This window comes from Sorghum bicolor, chromosome 1 (assembly GCF_000003195.3).
Source record: "Sorghum bicolor cultivar BTx623 chromosome 1, Sorghum_bicolor_NCBIv3, whole genome shotgun sequence".
NCBI classification, from domain to species: Eukaryota; Viridiplantae; Streptophyta; class Magnoliopsida; order Poales; family Poaceae; genus Sorghum; species Sorghum bicolor.
In genome coordinates this window covers 31,224,394-31,242,562 of record NC_012870.2, presented here as the reverse complement: position 1 = coordinate 31,242,562, position 18,169 = coordinate 31,224,394, and the positions used below count along the sequence as shown (strand labels likewise).

Here is an 18,169-nt window from a genome sequence, read left to right as displayed (position 1 = left end):
GTCCCGTCATTCTTTTTGCAGCCTTCCCCACCAAACAAGCCAGAACGTGGCAGGACGCAGGGAGTGGGTCGGAATGTCTAATCAAGACCCCCCTCGAGACGTCTAAGGTCAGCGCTCTGGCTGGCAAGGCATTATACAGCACCAGACCCTCGAGTAGGCACATTTCCTTCCTGGAGAAGAGTTGGGCGACGAGTGACAACACCTCAACCATTCCGACGCAGACGCTGTCGCGACGTACAAGCATACAACGGATAAACCAGCCCAGGACGGCGCGCAGAGCAGGATACCGGGGCACGTGTAATCATCATCAAGCTACCAGGACAAGATGGCTCGAAACCACGCCGGTACAGAGGCCTCGAGTAGGTCAGCGCGCCATACCTCTATCGATCCCTACTCTGACGCCTATACATGTACCCTAGGTCTCTCCTTGGAACTATAAAAGGGGAGGCCTGGGAGCGGATACAGGGGACGCGATACAACACAACACACAAGCCATACGTAGTAGAGCGAACTCACTCCATCTTCATCCATACCACGCTTGTATTCACCCCTGTACAAGCACTTAGGTGCAGAATAATACAAACTCTCCCCCCGCTAGACGTAGGGTCTTCTCTTGCCTAAACCAGGATAAATTTTTGTGTCTTCTTGCATCACCATCTGGAAAAGGGAGCACGCATACAAGTTTTACTCGTTGGTGTGACCCCCCAGGGGGAAAACACCGACAAGCAGGGCAAAACGAAGTGATTTTTTTAAACTAAACATGCCCTTGTCTCGTCGGCAACATGGAGAAAACACGCGTGCGTGCGCGCGCCCGAGCGGAAACGGACAAACCAGCAAGAAAAAGCAGCCAGATAAGGGTACTGGCGAGAGCAACCGGACGGATAGGCACGGCCGCACGGGCACCGTTCCGCCTCCGTTCTCAGCTCTCACCCGGCAGCCGGCACACCATAGATGCGAGCTGAGCAGAGAGCCACCGCGGTTGTCGCGCAGGCGCACAGCAACGGGTTCCTGGCGCCACCAGCAGCCTGGTCAGCCTCGTCGAGGAACAGGTCCTCAGGCACGCGGCACGCGCCGTGGGCACACACGACCGCCGCACCCAGCGCGAGCGCGGAGAAGATGAGCGAGCCCACGGACGTGAGGAAGACGACGAACGCGGACGCGGCGACAAGGCCACCCAGCACCTCGCGGTCGGAGAAGGTGCGGCAAAACGCGGCGACTGGCGGCGCGTCGGCGGGGCGGAGCTCGTAGAGGAGGCACCACGCCGCCAGCAGCATGGCTAGCGAGAACGGGTGCGCCAGGAGGGACGCAGCCAGGCACAGCGCGGTGACCGCGGCGTAGTTGACGCGGAAGTAGACGAGGTTCTTCCAGAGGCGGGAGGTGGCCTGGAGAGCGACTCGAAGGGCAATAAGGACATTGTCTTACCTCGGACCTATGTGTCAGACCCTGTAAACGAAAGAAAATAAACGGAACGAGGACGGAATGGCACATGGGTATAGCCGAAGATGAAGTTGGGTATAGCGGTGTGAAACAACTTTTTGGTCGATCTTTCATAATGGTATATAGGTAAAAGGCTCCTTTTTTTTCGGTTTTGGGGGCGCACGTAGACGCAGCGTCGCAGCCGGGGATCGGAGGAGGGAAATGAGCAGCGTTTTGGCCGTGCGCGCACCGCGTTTTTGGCGGCTTCGGTTCATTTCCCCGCGCGCGGTGCGCCTTCGTGGTCGCCCCTTAGCTTTGCTTGCTTTCGACGCGGGTATATATCACGACACAAGCGAGCTGGCACGGGCACAACTGGAGTGCACTTCTCTTTTACGCGCACAAACACACCTTAAATTGCGAGGGCTGTCTGTCACTATCACTCAATCCGGAGACCAGCGGAAATTATTATCATGAATTATACGTGTACTTACTTACTCTGTCGACGAAAGAATTAATTTCTAGATAACTTTTTTTAAACTTTGACTAAATTTCTAAAAAAATAAAATTTATAGTATCAAATTAGTTTCATTAGATTCATTATATAATATATTTTCATATGATGCGCATTTTATGTTATATATATGTTGTTATTCTTTTTTATAAAGTTAGTCAAACTTAAAAAAGTTTAACTGACATAGATTTTAGAAATCGATTGTTTCGTAGATAGAGGAAGTATATCTTAGTTGTCGTGAAACTTGTCCATTGGGTTTCTAAGTCTCCAATCTATCACGGCGTTTTGCATTTTTTTATGATAGTATTTATATTTATGCTAAGTACGTAGGTTCTTATTTTTGAACCTATAGAGGGTTTACACTTTGGTAGGCGTGTTAGGGTACCTTTCTTATACTCATCGCATATGTTGAGATGTTATTAGGAGATTATTAGTTAATATTTATTTTTCAGTCGGCAACGTTTAGAACAAGTACAATGGCGTTAAGTGACTGTCTAACCTCTCTTTTGGAACCTAGGGTGCAAATGTCTTTTTGTGTTTGAGATAGCAACACTTAAAAAAACTAGTGCACATTTAGATCGAGTTTGTGTCATTTTTATAAGTGGGTTTTGTCCTCCATTTTTAAGTGACCAAATTTATCCTCCCATCTTCCACGCTATGGTCCCTTCAGTTGAATATAAAGGTCATTACGTACGCAGAATGCATGTCACATAAGTAATGCAGAAACTCTACAAGAGAAGCTGGCTTTTATAGGCGATTTTTTCATGAAAAAAATGTGCTAGGTCATCACAACATTTTTTTTATAATGTTCTCCAAAAGTTAGTTATCGTGTGTCACTGATGCCAACCCAAAATCATCATAAGATACTTCAATCTCATACTTGTGATGATTATTATGATGATTCTTGTCTATCATAATTGTCATCCAAAATACTTCGATGTCATGATACAATAGCATCTTTATATAAAAATATTTTGCCATAATTTATATTTTGATATGTGGTTTTCATATTTCCTAAATCTATCACCTTGTTTGATGCATCCATGTCGCATCCCAAATAATTTTTTTCTTGTGATACAAGACATAAATAAATCAATGTATTTTTTTCTCAAGTATTTATTTTTATCAATATTTGGTTAAAAAGTTGTAATAGCCCAAATAAAAACAAGTTTAAGAGAACTATTGTTATATGTCAACCACATTTGTCCACTTCTTTTTTCCTTTGTTTTACACCTCCTATTGATGCATGCAATAATCCTTCGTCATGTGATAAAATTTGCAAGAAGAAATATTTAAATCATTTGTCAAATATTTTGGCCACCAAACTATTTGAAAATGTTCCCATAATGTCTTAATCAAGTTTGAACTAAGTTCGACTTCATTTGGATTTGCAAAGTTCTAAAAAAATGAAAAGAACTTTGTTTAGTTCGCAAAAATTTTCAAGATTTCCCGTCACATCGAATCTTTGGTCGCATGCATGGAGCATTAAATATAGACAAAAATAAAAACTAACTGCACAGTTTACCTGTAATTTGTGAGATGAATCTTTTGAGCCTAATAACTCCGTGATTGGATAATGTTTGTTAAATAAAAACGAAATGCTACAGTATCCAAAAACAAAAAATTTTGCGGACTAAACAAGGCCTTATATCCAAATCTTGACTTTGGGCTGGTTTCCTTTCGTGGCCGATCTTCTTCTCTCCTCTCCGGGTGGCCTAACCTGCTTCTTTTCCTTTTACTAGGTGGCATGCTCGTGCGTTGCTATGGGATAGCTAACAATTTATATTAAAACACACATGGATTGCATGATAAAATAACAATACTGCAAGAATTAAGTAATAATATTAAAATAATATTTAATCAAAAAATAAAGTTTGTAAAATTAACACAGTCAGGAAGAATATAGCGTCGCAGGCTCGCAAACTCTATTATATACATCTTTTCGTGATATGACTAAGATAATGTTTTATATCGACGAGAAGAAATCTCTGATATCAATTCCTTTCATGCGCCAAAACCTAGCACAATTTCATCTACTGTTGTCAACCTTTTTGCTTTAGGCCTTGTTTAGTTCACTCCGAAATCCAAAAAGTTTTCAAGATTCTCCGTCACATCGAATCTTGCGGCACATGCATGAAGCATTAAATATAGACGAAAATAAAAACTAATTACACAGTTTGTCTGTAAATCACAAGACGAATCTTTTGATCCTAGCTAGTTCATGATTGAACAATATTTGTCAAATAAAAACGAAAGTGCTACAGTAGCGAAATCCGAATTTTTTTCGGAACTAAACAAGGCCTTACTATTGTCCCCCCTTTAGATTGATGAGGGATTCGTAGAATGCAGTATCTCATATTATGTATGTTTATTTGGATTTTGAAATTTTGAATAGAGTAAAATGGATGCATTTAACTTAGAGCATTTACTATAGTTTTAAAAAAACAATTGGTAAATTAGTGAGTTTTCTAAGTGGCTCAAAAAAGTTAGAAGACATTTTGTAGTACGAATTCCGGATTATTTCTAAAGGATAGAAGACATTTTGTGGCAGGAATTCTAAATTATTTTGAAATTACCATGACCATTTTTCTTTCTCTTGTACATTTGTATTGGGAATCATATTCTTACTTATTGTTTTCCACATCCTTCCATCTCTAGATTGGCCGATGAAACACGTGTGAATTTCCATGCCATTAGATCAACTTTTGCAAGTGCGAAAGATTATAAATCATTGGAAGCAGTTTTGTTCAAGCTTGCCAAAAAATCAAGATTGGGAGTGAGTTTTTACAAACTCTTACAGACGCTCTTAGGAGGTGTTATGACTTAGGTCCATCAACTCTAAAAATATAAATATATTTGCAATAGGGACAAAATAATGTCCAACTAGTGAGAAATTGACCATTATAGGACTCTAAACAAGTGTTTCTCTATAATAGGTAATATTGGTTTCTCCAAAATAGGACTCCAAACATTTGGACTAAGCTATAATGACATTTTGTGTCTTTTTAATCTCTTTTCTTATCTAACTGCATATATTTGTTCCAAAATGACCTTTTTACCCTTCAGTCATTAGATTGTGAGGTCGACTCTGTATGGGAAAAAAATTCACCATAGTTTGGCTGGTTCACTGTCCGTCTCCTTAGCTAGCCTTGGCTAAGCTGGCTGGCATGGTCACGGCTGGCCAGGGATGGCTGGCTATGACCATAGCTGACTGGCCACCAAATACGCCATGCTAGCACGGTCGGCCGGCCAGCACACACAGCTAGCCAGCACGACCAGCCAACTGCACGCACGGCCAGTCGGCCCGCACGTACGGCCAGCCAGCTAGCCAAGGCCAGTCAAGAAGACGGTAAGGTAGCGAACCAATCAGCCCGTAACAGAGTTGATCTCACGATCTAATGACCGAAGGGTAAAAAAATCACTTTACAAACAAATATATGTATTTAGTTAAGAAAAGAGATTAAAAAGACACAAAATGTTATTATAGTTTAGTTCAAATATTTAGAGTCCTGTTGTTCGGAGAAATCAACGTTAGAAAATCCTATTATAGAGAAACCACTTGTTTGGAGTTCTATAATAGCCAATTTCTCCGATGCAATCTATACAAGCGGCGATAGATCAACACGTGTTGCCACGATAGGATTTAATGACGGAAGTGCAACTTTAGTACCATCTCCTCACCGGAATCCAAGGTAACACAACTTAGAAACAGAATGCTATACCACACAAATAACACGATCTGGGCAAAGATCGACATGAGATTGAGAACGACTTCACTACCACCTTTCACAACTCAAATGACACTATGTAGGAAACAAGCGACACAAGATCAAGGAGAGCGAGTCTCTATGCCGACACAAGAACACAAGCGACAACGAGTACAATTCTCTACAACTAAAAATTATAAAAAGGACCCATCTACCACACCCATGGTGAAGCCACAACTCTCGTAAGAAACATCATAGAACATCATATATATATTACGTAAACATGACATAACACAATATAGAACACTAAATATATACTACATAAATATCACATATATAGAAAATAAAAATAAAAAATAAAATTACTAAGAAAAAATATAAAAACAAACATAATTAACAAATGATAAAAAGTGCATAGAGCAAATAAAATTAATGAATAATTCAAATAAAGATAAAAATAAGATTAAAAGGAAATAAAATATAAAATAAGAATGAAGAAACATAGAAAATCTGAAAAGAAAAAAGAAAAACAAATAGAAGCAAGGAAGAACAATAAAAATAAAACCAAAACAAAAAGAAAATAAAAGGTAAAATTAAAACAAGAAAAGAATAAGGAAAAGACAGAAAATAAAATAAAATCGAAAAACAAAAACTAAAAAAAATGAAAAAAGAATCTCTACAACTAAAAATTATGAAAATAACCCATCTACCACACTCATGGTAAAGCCACAACTCCCGTAAGAAACATCATAGAACATCACATATGTATTACGTAAACATGACATAACACAATATAAAACACTAAATATATACTACATAAATATCACATATATATCTCCTACTACAACTAAAAATAATAAAGTGTGGACATTTTTTGGTGTAACATTTGCTTTGGTTCGTCCGTCTGCCTCCTCTGCGATCCCCTCCTCCCGCTCCTGCGCAAGGAAGGTAAAAACGGAAAGCCAACGCAATCACCGCAAGTTGGCATTCCTCCTACATCGCAAGGCTTGAAGGCACCCTCCTGCGACATCCTCGCTTGATTCGTCCGCCGCTCGGCGTCCTCGACCTCGCGAGCCCTCGCCTTCTACCTCGCGCCGTTGCCAATCGTCGCCCTCGCCAACGTGATTCGTTCACCGCCCAGCGCCCTCGCCCTCGCCAGCCCTCGCGAGGCGTTGCCTTCGGCCTCGCGCCTCCTGGTGCTTTTTATTGGTCTCACTGGTTGGTTTGTTTCTTGTGTCTGCAGTCAGAATGAGAAATCCGGCTTCCTCAGGCTCAGCCTCGTCGGCTGCTATCTCAGGTAAATAGCTCGCATTGCGCATCATTAAGAACTGCTCGAACTAGAAAAATGACGGTCGATTTGACTGCGTCTGCGTGTGTGCGTTTGACTCTTTCGGCAAAACTTAAAGCAACGACGAAGATCTCATCGAATGGGCCAAGATCCACACGGCCAGAATGAGGTGGTGGTGTCGTATGACATCCTGGAAGCCCCTGCTCTTCTGCGTAATCCTAAATCTGATGCATGAGACTAGATTGATTTGTCTAAGTAACAAATGCAGACATTAAGGCAACCAAGAAGCTGCTTGACAGTGCTCAAGCTCAGCAGCGGCCTTGGGATGACGATGGGTGCACCAGACCCAAGTAAGTAATGTATAGATTAGACACTTCAGGAGTACAGGCTGTAGAAATAAATTTGCTTTTATTTTAGATTCAATACCTGAATTAAGTTGTAACATTCACTTCCATATGTCGTTGGCATCTTACCTGAATATCAGTATCATGTTCATAGAGCTCTCAACATGTTGTCTCAATCTAACATTATTTGCAGATCGGTCATCGGCTGGCTAAAACATCATGACTAATGCAGCGTTCCTACAAATTTCACCAGTCGATCTTGTTTCTATCTTTTATGGTGACATCTATCTTTTATGGTGACACTTGGTAGCAACATTTTTCTCGTACAGTTAGTATGGCAGAAATAATCTTATCATGAACTCCAACACTCATGAACTCCATTCATAAGTTCTTCCTCTTCACATTGGAGACTAAAAGCTAACAATTATGCTTGCCTTATAGGTTAATGAGAAATATGAAAGTTTAGGCATTGAATCCATGCATTCAACCAATTGCACTAGGCAAAAAAATTGTAGATGCTGGACAGTTACTTTTTTAATCTTAATTTACCAAATTCACTCTGAAAATTCATGTGTTTTCTCTGAAGAAACATACCGTAACAACGTACGGGCATTAACCTAGTATCAAGATAAAAGACTACTCATTAGTTGCAAACCGAATTTTTAGTGCTTAATAAGCAAAGTAAAATCATGTCAATAATAAGCAGATCATGGTAATATCACCAAGATGGTTTAGTTGCACAACAGAATAGTTCATAATTCTAGAGCATATATTTTGATATGCAAAAACACTTTTGTTACCTTAGAGTGGAAACGCTCATCTGAATAGGCAGTAAAAGATTGATGCTGCACCACTGGTCAAGTGGTTGAAGCCTATTGTTGAAATATTGATAGACTCTAGAAAATGCTCAAAGCCTTCTACAACTGCAGACTAATTAGAGTATTCAAACTTCAACTCAATGGAGAAATGCTATGATGCTAATGTCGTCTCAACACATATTCCACTGGGCATTATCTGCTTCAGCAAAAATATTAATCTACAACGGTGACCATGCTATAATCAGTACCTACTGAACGTTAGAAAGCCACTCAACAAATAAAATGAGAATTAGAGAAGGTCCTGGTTTTGAAGGGCTGCAAAGAGATTCTGTTGGCTTCCTACTTGCTCCTGTTCAAGTATGATCCATAGCTTAGCAAGAGACCATTCTATGGTAGCTATCCATCTGTCAACGAGAACTATATCAACCGATGAAAATTTCAGAAGCAAGTCTAGTGCCTTGTAAAACTCCGAGCCGTCCATATATAATGTCGTTGACTTGCTGGAGAAGAATCACTGGCCCAAATATCAGAACTGCAGCGGACAAAAATTTAAGAGTATGGACCAACAGAAAAGTTGAGACAGGGATATCCAAAGAATGGCATTCTCCAGTGCAGTTAACGCCTCAATGTACCTCCAAAAGATCACCATCGAAGTCTGCCTTGGAGATTCTGCCAAAAGCATAAGGGATCCAACAGTTAGCCAATCTCTCCATTCAAGTACACTTCATTTTGTAAATATCCTCAATTGTAGTAATATCTGAAGTCTGATTTTTCGGGGGAGCAATGTGTCAACAAAATATCAATATGATCCATGATGATGACAATATTTGCTACATTATTTAAGCATCTTAAGTAAGTCTAGCTTAATGATTACAATTCAAATCATAAGGTGATATTATCAATAAGCCCTGAAGCCTCTAAAGAAAGATGTTCTACTTCCCAATGCTAAATACCGAAGATTCAAGAGCAAAACTTCATGATAAAAAGGAGAAAAACTGCTCTGCAATTCAACAAGCCTGAAAGTATGGCTATGCTAGGTCGGTGTTTGTGGGGGTATAGACCCCTATACCCTTACGGCTAGACTTGGGCCAGGAGGCTTAGCCCATTACGAGACAAGCTCAAGGTTTGATCCGACAGCTTGGAGTTTCGCGCAAGGAAACAAGACGTGGAGATGAAGCAGGATTCTAGTCGGTTAGAATAGGAATTGATATCGAACTATCTATGGCAATTGTAACCGACTAGGATTAGTTTCCAGATCTGTAACCCTGCCCTCCGGACTATATAAGGAGAGGCAAGGGACCCCCCTAGGACATCATATTCTCTCAACACAAATCAATACAATCAGACGCAGGACGTAGGTATTACGCCAACTCAGCGGCCGAACCTGGATAAAAAGCTTGTCCGTGTCTTGCGTCACCATCGAGTTCGTAGTTTGTGCACCGTCTACCGATAAACTACTACCGTGGGTATACCCCAAGGTAGACTGCCGACTAGCTTTCGTCGACAGTGGCGCGCCAGGTAGGGGGTGTGCGTGCAATTTCTCTGGCGAACAAGATGGTTACGATCCCAGCTTCCGCGACCGTGCCTGAAGGCCTCACGTTCACCGTCGGCCAGATCATGTGGACGACGTGCAGCGACGGCCTCACGACCACGGTTTCGAAAGAAACTCAAATCCGATCTGAGACCACGCCGTCTCCGACCACTCGCGTGGCGGCACCGAGCGCCCGACCACCGCTCCCGCACTATAAGGGAAAGAAGATCGGCTGCTCGGACCTTCTCCAAGCGCTCGACCGCGCTGATTCCAAGCTACTTGAAGCCTCCCAACTAGTGGACGGAATCCTGCGTCAGCCTGATCAAGCTGCTCCAACGGATTTTTTCAAATCCCGTCGGCCAACTCGTGTCGTTACACACGAACGGCTGGGAGCGCCCCTGACGATAACCTCAACTCCCTCAGGACGATCCGTCAAGCTCAAGAAGGGAGACTATCCTTGCGGCCTGAACAACTCGGCCTCTCTCTACTCGCGGCACATCCAATCCGTTTTCAGCAAAGCGGGTTGGTCGCCAAAAAGGAACGATCGTCACTACGTCAACATGGTGACAGTTCAAGAACCACGGGACGGCCAGGCTTCCAGCACCAACTCAAGCACCGGTTCCGTCCCCACCGAAGTTATAAACACCGAAGACGAGGACTACGACCTGGATTTGCCCTCACACCCTCCGGGTTTCCCTCGTTTCCCGGTATTCCCCCCTCGGCGAGGAGATATTGTCTTCAACGTCAGCGCCGACGAACCGGTCGTCGATGGAGAAACGGACGAGCAGAGGCAACTCCGCGAGCAGCGCAACGCCGATCGCGCCCGACGACGTGCGGACGAGCAACAACAAATTCCACCGCATAATCTCAACGACGCTTTTGACATGGTCGGGGACCAGCCAGTCTACAAGACGCCAAGCGCCAACGTGGCTGTGGCCATGGCTAATCTAGATCGGCTCCCTGATACCCCTGAATGCCAAGGAGTCCAGACCAGCATCCGAGCACACCTGATCGCCGCAATGGGACAGACAGCCACTCTACTCAAGAGAGCCCAGGACGTCTCTTACACGGAAGCCACCTCCGACCAGACCAATCGTAGCCGGACCTCACCACCTCCAAGCAGGCGTCGCCATAGCCGCTCTCCCGACAACCATCGAAAAGATTCACGGCGCGACGATGGTGGTCGGGACACTGACGGTCACCGTGAGCAGAACCGCAGACGCGGTCAAGAAGTAAACCAACACAGGGATCTCCGGCACAACATCCCTCCCAAAGATGCCCGGGACCGCATCAACAGGCGTGCCACAGAGAGAGCAGCCCACGAAAACCTGCGCCGTATTGAGTACGATGCAACACACGGCCCCCCGGGCCTAAGGCAATTCTCCTCACACCTCCGCCAAGTCGTGTGGCCCCGCAACTTCAAGCTCGAAAAACTTAAAAAATACGATGGCAAGAAAAATCCAGAGAACTGGATCACTCTCTATGAAATCGCCGTCCGATCAGCAGCGGGAGATGAGCACGTCATGGCCAACTACTTTCCCGTAGTCCTCGACCAGGCTGGTCATCAATGGCTTCTTGGCTTGCCCGAAGACTCCTTCGACTCTTGGGAAGAGCTACGCCAGACTTTCATCGACAACTTCATCGCCACATGCGAGCAGCCTGGAAATAAGTATGACCTCGAAAGGATAAGGGACAGGAAGAACGAACCTCTGCGCGATTACATCCGACGATTCTCGGATATGCGCCTTAAGATCCCGAAGATTTCCCACGACGAGGCCATCTCTGCCTTCATCAAGGGTCTGCGCTTCCATGAAGCGCTAAGGAACAAGCTGTTGCGTAAACGGCCAACAACGGTGGCGGAGCTCCTCGCCACGGCCAAAAATTATGCCGACGCCGACGACGCGGAGAAACTAATCCGAGACGATGCGAGAGGTCCCGACCAGCCTCCCCGGCGAGATGACGGTCGCGGTCGATACGACAACAGGAACAACCGCCGCCCCGACAACCGTGATCACAGAGAAGGTTGGGATCGGCGGCGCGAAAACCGCGACGATTTCAGAGGAAAGCGCCCCCGAGACTACGACCACGAAGTAAATACGGTCAAGCGTCCCAACGGGCGGCGGGACTACCAAGAAGACTACAACAAAACGTTGAAGGGACCGTGCCAACTACATCCAAAGTCTAATCATACCATGGAAGAGTGCCGCGTCCTCAAAAGCATCTATACACGGCGGGCCGCCCAAGACGACTCCGCTAAGAAAAATGGCAAGCGAGACGGGCACGACCACGAAGACGAGGATGAGGACCAAGATAGGGACCCCCGACACCAATACGTCAGCCCCACTGACGTGGTCCACTCCATCTTCGGGGGCAAGGTCTCCATCGAATCTAAGCGAGAAAGAAAGCTATTAATGAGAGCCTGCCTCAACATAGACAGTACGGACGGGCTGATCGCAGATCCAAAATTTCCCCCGTGGTCGCACAGGGAGATCTCATTCAGCAGGAAGGACGAGTGGGCCGCTATCCCAGAGCCAGGTCGTTTCCCTTTGATCCTGGACCCTTGCATCAACAGCATCAGATTCGAGCGCGTGCTCGTGGACGGGGGAAGCTCCATCGACATCCTCTTCCGCAACAGCCTGCCCGCTCTCAAGATATCTCCTCCACAACTAAAACCCTACGAGGCCCAATTCTGGGGGGTTTTGCCAGGTCAGAGCTCAGTGCCCCTCGGACAGATAACATTGCCTGTCCAATTCGGTACACCCGACCACTTTCGGACAGAGTTTATCAACTTCGTGGTCGCGGACTTCGACGGGACCTACCACGCTATACTGGGCCGACCATCACTGACAAAGTTCATGGCAGTCCCGCACTACTCATACCTGGTACTTAAGATGCCTACGGAGAAGGGTGTCCTAACCATCAGAGGCAACGTCTATACCGCGTATACCTGTGAAGAAGAGAGCTTCAAGATCACCGAAGCAATAGACCTCTCAATCCGCATGGCAGAAACAGCAACCCAAGCCGCGCAGCTACCCCCCGACCAGCTTCGACTACCAGAGCAGGAGACAGCCAGGAAGAATTCAAAATCCAAGGAGTACAAGAAAGTACAGCTGGTCAACGGCAGCCCTGAAAAGACGGCCCTCATCGGGGCCAATCTGGATCCAAAATAGGAAGACGCGCTCGTCAGGTTTCTAAGGGACAACGTGAGTGTTTTCGCATGGAAACCCGCAGACATGCCCGGCGTCCCACGAAACCTGATCGAGCACTCCTTAAATGTCTCGAAGACCGCAAGACCAATCAAGCAAAAGCTGCGACGGTTTGCTCGTGACAAAAAGGAGGCTATTAGGACAGAAATAACACGGCTTCTAGCAGCCGGATTCATAAAAGAAGTGTATCATCCCGATTGGCTCGCCAATCCGGTTCTTGTACGCAAAAAGAATAATGAATGGAGAATGTGCGTTGATTACACTGATCTCAATAAACACTGTCCTAAAGATCCTTTTGGTCTCCCTCGCATCGACGAGGTGGTCGACTCAACGGCCGGATGCAAACTCCTCTCTTTTCTAGATTGCTACTCTGGTTATCACCAGATCTCGCTAAAGGAAGACGATCAGATAAAAACATCCTTCATTACTCCTTTTGGCGCATACTGCTACACGACCATGTCCTTCGGACTCAAAAACGCCGGAGCCACTTATCAACGGGCTATCCAGCAATGCCTCCACGACGAGATTCGTGATGACCTCGTCGAGGCCTATGTAGACGACGTGGTCGTAAAAACAAGGGACGCAAGCACCCTAATCGACAACTTAGACTGAACTTTCAAGGCGTTTAATCGGTACAAGTGTAAGCTTAACCCCAAAAAGTGCATCTTTGGTGTTCCTTCTGGTCTACTACTCGGCAACGTTGTCAGTCGTGACGGCATACGACCAAACCCTTCAAAAGTAAAAGCAGTACTCGACATGCGGCCACCCAAGAATGTCAAGGATATTCATAAGCTTACCGGATGTATGGCCGCCCTCAGTCGCTTCATCTCAAGACTAGGAGAAAAAGGCCTCCCTTTCTTCAAACTCTTGTAAGCGTCGGAAAAATTTTCTTGGACAGAGGAAGCCGACGCCGCATTCACTCAGCTCAAGACTTTTCTCACTTCGCCACCTGTCCTTACAGCGCCTCAGCCCGATGAAGACCTACTCCTTTACATTGCTGCAACTGACAGGGTTGTTTCCACAGCAATAGTGGTCGAGCGAGATGAACCAGGTCATGCCTTTAAGGTCCAGAGGCCCATTTACTTCATAAGCGAGGTCTTAAACGAGTCCAAGGCCAGGTACCCACAGATACAGAAGCTCATATACGCTATCCTAATAACGTCAAGAAAGCTGAAACATTACTTCGACGGCCATCGAGTCTCGGTGACCACCAGTTTCCCTCTCGGGGACATTCTGCGCAATAAAGATGCCAACGGCAGAATCGTAAAATGGGCAATGGAGTTATGCCCATTTTCCCTGGAGTTCCAGAGCCGCACCACAGTTAAGTCTCAGGCCTTGGTCGATTTCATTGCTGAGTGGACGGATCTCAACGAGCCTCCCGTTCCCGATGTCTCCGACCACTGGTCAATGTTCTTTGACGGGTCCTTGAACATCAACGGTGCCGCGCTGGGATACTGTTCGTGTCGCCTAACAAGGACAAACTGCGTTACGTCCTTAGGATCCTCTTTCCGGCGTCAAACAATATCGCCGAATACGAAGCGTCCCTGCATGGCATAAGGCTAGCCGTTGAGCTAGGAGTCAAACGCCTCTATGTCTATGGCGACTCTGCTTTGGTTATCAATCAGCTCAACAAGGAGTGGGACGCAACCCACGAAAAGATGGATCTCTACTGCAAAGAAATTCGCAAATGGGAAACCAACTTCTACGGCATAGAGTACATCCATGTGGTCCGGGATAAGAACCAGGCAGCAGATGCGTTGTCAAAGTTAGGATCATCTCAGGCCCAGATCCCGCGGGGTATTTTCGTCCAGGACATCCATGAGCCCAGCGTAGGCTCCTCCCTGGTCGACAAGCAACCCACTGAGGCAATGCTCATAGACGATGCCACTCCGACAACCGGTGGTCATGATTGGCGTACCCCGTTCATCAAGTATATAACGGACGGGACAGGCTTTCAGGACAAGACAGAGAACGAGCGCCTCATTCGACGGTCAAAGAACTACATCCTCGTCGACGGCAAACTTATGCGAAAAAACGCAAGCTCTGAGGTACTGCTCAAATGCATATCCCAAGATGATGGTATCAAGCTCCTAGAAGACATACATGCTGGATCCTGCGGCAATCATGCCGCATCCAGAACGTTGGTCGGAAAAGCCTTACGGGCAGGTTTTTATTGGCCAACCGCGGTCAACGACGCAGAAAAATTAGTCTGACACTGCGAAGGATGTCAGTTTTTCGCTAAGAGGACCCACGTACCTGCTCACGAAATTCAAACCATCCCGTCGTCCTGGCCCTTCGCTTGCTGGGGGCTTGACATGATCGGGCCATTTAAACCAGCTCCCGGCAACTTCAAGTTTGTTTTCGTATTAATCGACAAGTTCTCTAAGTGGATTGAATACATGCCTCTGGTCAAAGCAACCTCCGAGAAGGCTGTAGAGTTCCTCAATCAAATCATACACAGATTTGGTATCCTGAACAGCATAATCACCGACCTGGGTACTCAGTTTACTGGCACCACATTTTGGGACTTCTGCGATGACAGAGGCATAGTCATAAAATATGTGTCAGTGGCTCATCCACGGGCCAATGGTCAAGTTGAACGCGCAAACGGAATGATCATTGACGCCCTAAAGAAAAGGCTATACACCGAGAATGACAGAGCACCCGGTCGATGGATGAAAGAGTTACCTGCCGTGGTCTGGGGCCTCCGAACTCAGACCAGTCGAAACACAGGAGTATCTCCCTACTTCATGGTCTACGGCTCTGAGGCAGTCCTGCCGTCTGACATAACCTTCGGATCTCCTAGGATCGAACACTTCGACCAGGCGACAGCCGACAACGCCAGAGAACTCGAAATCAACTGCATGGAGGAAAAGCGTTTGAATTCTTGTCTCCGAACAGCAAAGTACCTCGCGGCAGTTAGGCGATACCACAACAGGAACGTCAAGGACCGTTCCTTCGTGGTCGGCGACCTGGTACTTAGGTAGAGAACAAGCCAAGAGGGAATGCACAAGCTCTCCACTCCCTGGGAAGGACCCTTCGTGGTCGCCGAAGTCACACGACCCACGTCCTACAGATTGGCATACCCAGACGGGACACGCGTGCCTAACTCTTGGCATATAGACAAACTTCGACGATTTTACCCATAAGTTCTAATAACTTTCGCTTGTAAATATCTTATAATTGTCAATAATAAAGTTTTCTATTTTTTGCCTATACTTTGTTGCACGCAGAACTCTTGGCAAACCTTCTGCAATGGAAGCTCCTAGCGACTACAAAGTCGAATACGGTGACACGTCACTCAGAAAATTGTACAGCGCTCAAAATAACAGTCATGACAAAAGCAAACTTTATTACAAACTTTACATACAAAGTTTACAATAAATACCCTGACGGGCAGACGCTAGTCTATTCCTACAGACTACCCTATCGGCCTAACTGCTCGGGCTCATCACCCGTTTGGCCCTGCTGCCCGGACGAAGGGGTCGGGGCCCCCGGCGCTTGGCTGGTCGAGACCGCAGGCGTCGACCGCCCATCTCCCGCAACGGACGCGCCCGACAGCTCCCTGGCCGACCTGTCTGAGCCTGGCTGGTCGGGGGGAGTGGCCGTTCCGCATAGATTGATGTCGCCGATCACCATCGACGACAAGTCCAACAGACCACCCCGAAGCTCGTCCGCCTCCTGCGGGCCGACCTCCTTGGGGTACACCTTCTCCAGCCTGGACAAGTCGACCAAGGGGTAGTGGGCGCGCACCATGCTAAGGACATGCGCGCCAGCGAACTCCCCAGCGTCCTTCACAAATTGCTGGAGCCAGTCCCACGCCCGTTGCGCCTTCTCCACCGGAGTCAACTTCGGCGCGCGGGGCTGGCTCTCCGGGAGCTCGGGACTGATCAGATCCAGGACCGGGGATACTCCCTTCCAGATCTTACAACAGTTGACCTTCCAGGAGTCCCGGTCCTTGACCAGCTCATCCAGGTGTTTCTTGGCGTTCACCTTGAGCACTGCAAGTCAAAGCAGGACGTTATCTTCGACATATCAAAAGACAAATGGGGTGACAAGGGGCAGATAACGAGGCGATGCGTATTACCAGATAACTCCCGGTCCTTACGACCCAACTCCTCTCTTGTTCGACGCCCGGACTCCAGCGCACCAGCGAGATCTTGGCTGAGCTGCTCTTTCTCCTGTCGGAGGCGCGTCACCTCCTCCTCCAAGTCTAAATAAATCATAACCTGGTCAGCAAAGCAAACTACACAGATACACGCAGGTGCTCGGAGCACGTGACTAACCTTCTCGCTGACGGTACTGGTCGGCCAAGCGACGGGTAAGCTCGAGACGATGCTCCTCTTGGGCATTCATCTCGGCCACTTTCTCCCCAACCTCCGATCGCAGCCGGTCCACCTCCGCGGCCAGGGCCTTGTTCTCGGCCACAACGCCTTCTATCTGGTCGAAGCACCGTTTCCGGTACTTCGTCGTTTTCATCGCGCCCTACAAAATGAACATATGACAACCAAGCAAGACAACGCACAGAATGTACAACAGCGCAAAGAACCGCTTACCTTGACTTCGTCGACGAGGCGTTTGGCCGCGCGCTCGACCCTGGCAGCCTCCTCGGTCTCGGCGAGCTCCTTATGCCCGATGAAGTGATCTCCGCGTTGGCGCCACACATACACGTGTTGGCGGCCATCGCGGGGACGACCTTCAATCTCCTCCACCTCGTCGTCGGAGGCCGCCTGGGTTTCCTCCTCAACCGTCGTATTGCCCCCGGTAGCAGTCGAAGGCATTAGTGGCCCCCGGGCCAGACCCGGGGATCCTGCAGTCGAAGCGGCCCCTGCTCGGGGCGGCGTGGGGACTTCGCTCTGCTCGGCGGGAGGAGGGGTTGGGGCTCTCCCCTCCCTTTCTGTGGCGTTCGCTGGGGGAGGTGCCCCTGTAGCCTCCTCAGCCCTGGCCGGGCTGCTCGCCGTGGTCGGTGCCCCGGCAGGGGGCTCCTCGGTGCTCACAGGCACAGCTGCAGCCGCAGGCTGCTCCGTGGTCTGCGGCGCCGCGTCTTCAGCAGCGCAGGCAGGCTCACCCGTCCCCTGGCCGGCGGCATGGTCGGGGTTGACATCCGACGCCGCGCTAAAAGAACAAAAGTATAATAAAAAAATGCCAAAATATGTAAGTCGAACACTTACAGGTCCGATCGACGGTGGGTCGCGGTGAACCTCCTCCTCGTCCGGCCAGCCGGCACCTGCGCTCCCATCTCGACAACGCGCGGTGCAGGAGGGTCGCTGGCCACCCGATCAGTAGTGGCCGGTGCACTATCTGGGCGGCTCCGAGGACGTCGAACTAGCGACGGTGCGGCCTCCTCG

The 18,169-nt window shown here is 47.4% G+C and overlaps 1 protein-coding gene and 1 long non-coding RNA gene across 3 annotated transcripts; one reads left to right on the top strand and one right to left on the bottom strand.

Annotated features, from left to right (window-relative positions):
* On the bottom strand, window positions 927-5,132 carry LOC8066145 (PRA1 family protein B3). Its single transcript, XM_002464642.2, has 2 exons — window positions 5,076-5,132; window positions 927-1,382 (listed from the first exon to the last, which is right to left on the bottom strand). Exons 1-2 carry the CDS (start codon window positions 5,130-5,132, stop codon window positions 927-929), a joined length of 513 nt encoding a protein of 170 aa, XP_002464687.2.
* LOC110431889 lies at window positions 6,576-7,653 on the top strand. 2 transcript variants are annotated; one of them, XR_002449373.1, is made up of 4 exons: window positions 6,576-6,755; window positions 6,878-6,931; window positions 7,041-7,272; window positions 7,460-7,653. It is a non-coding gene; the product is annotated as an uncharacterized LOC110431889 (long non-coding RNA). The 2 variants fall into 2 exon arrangements; XR_002449369.1 differs by lacking the exon at window positions 6,576-6,755 and having other exon boundaries at window positions 6,762-6,931.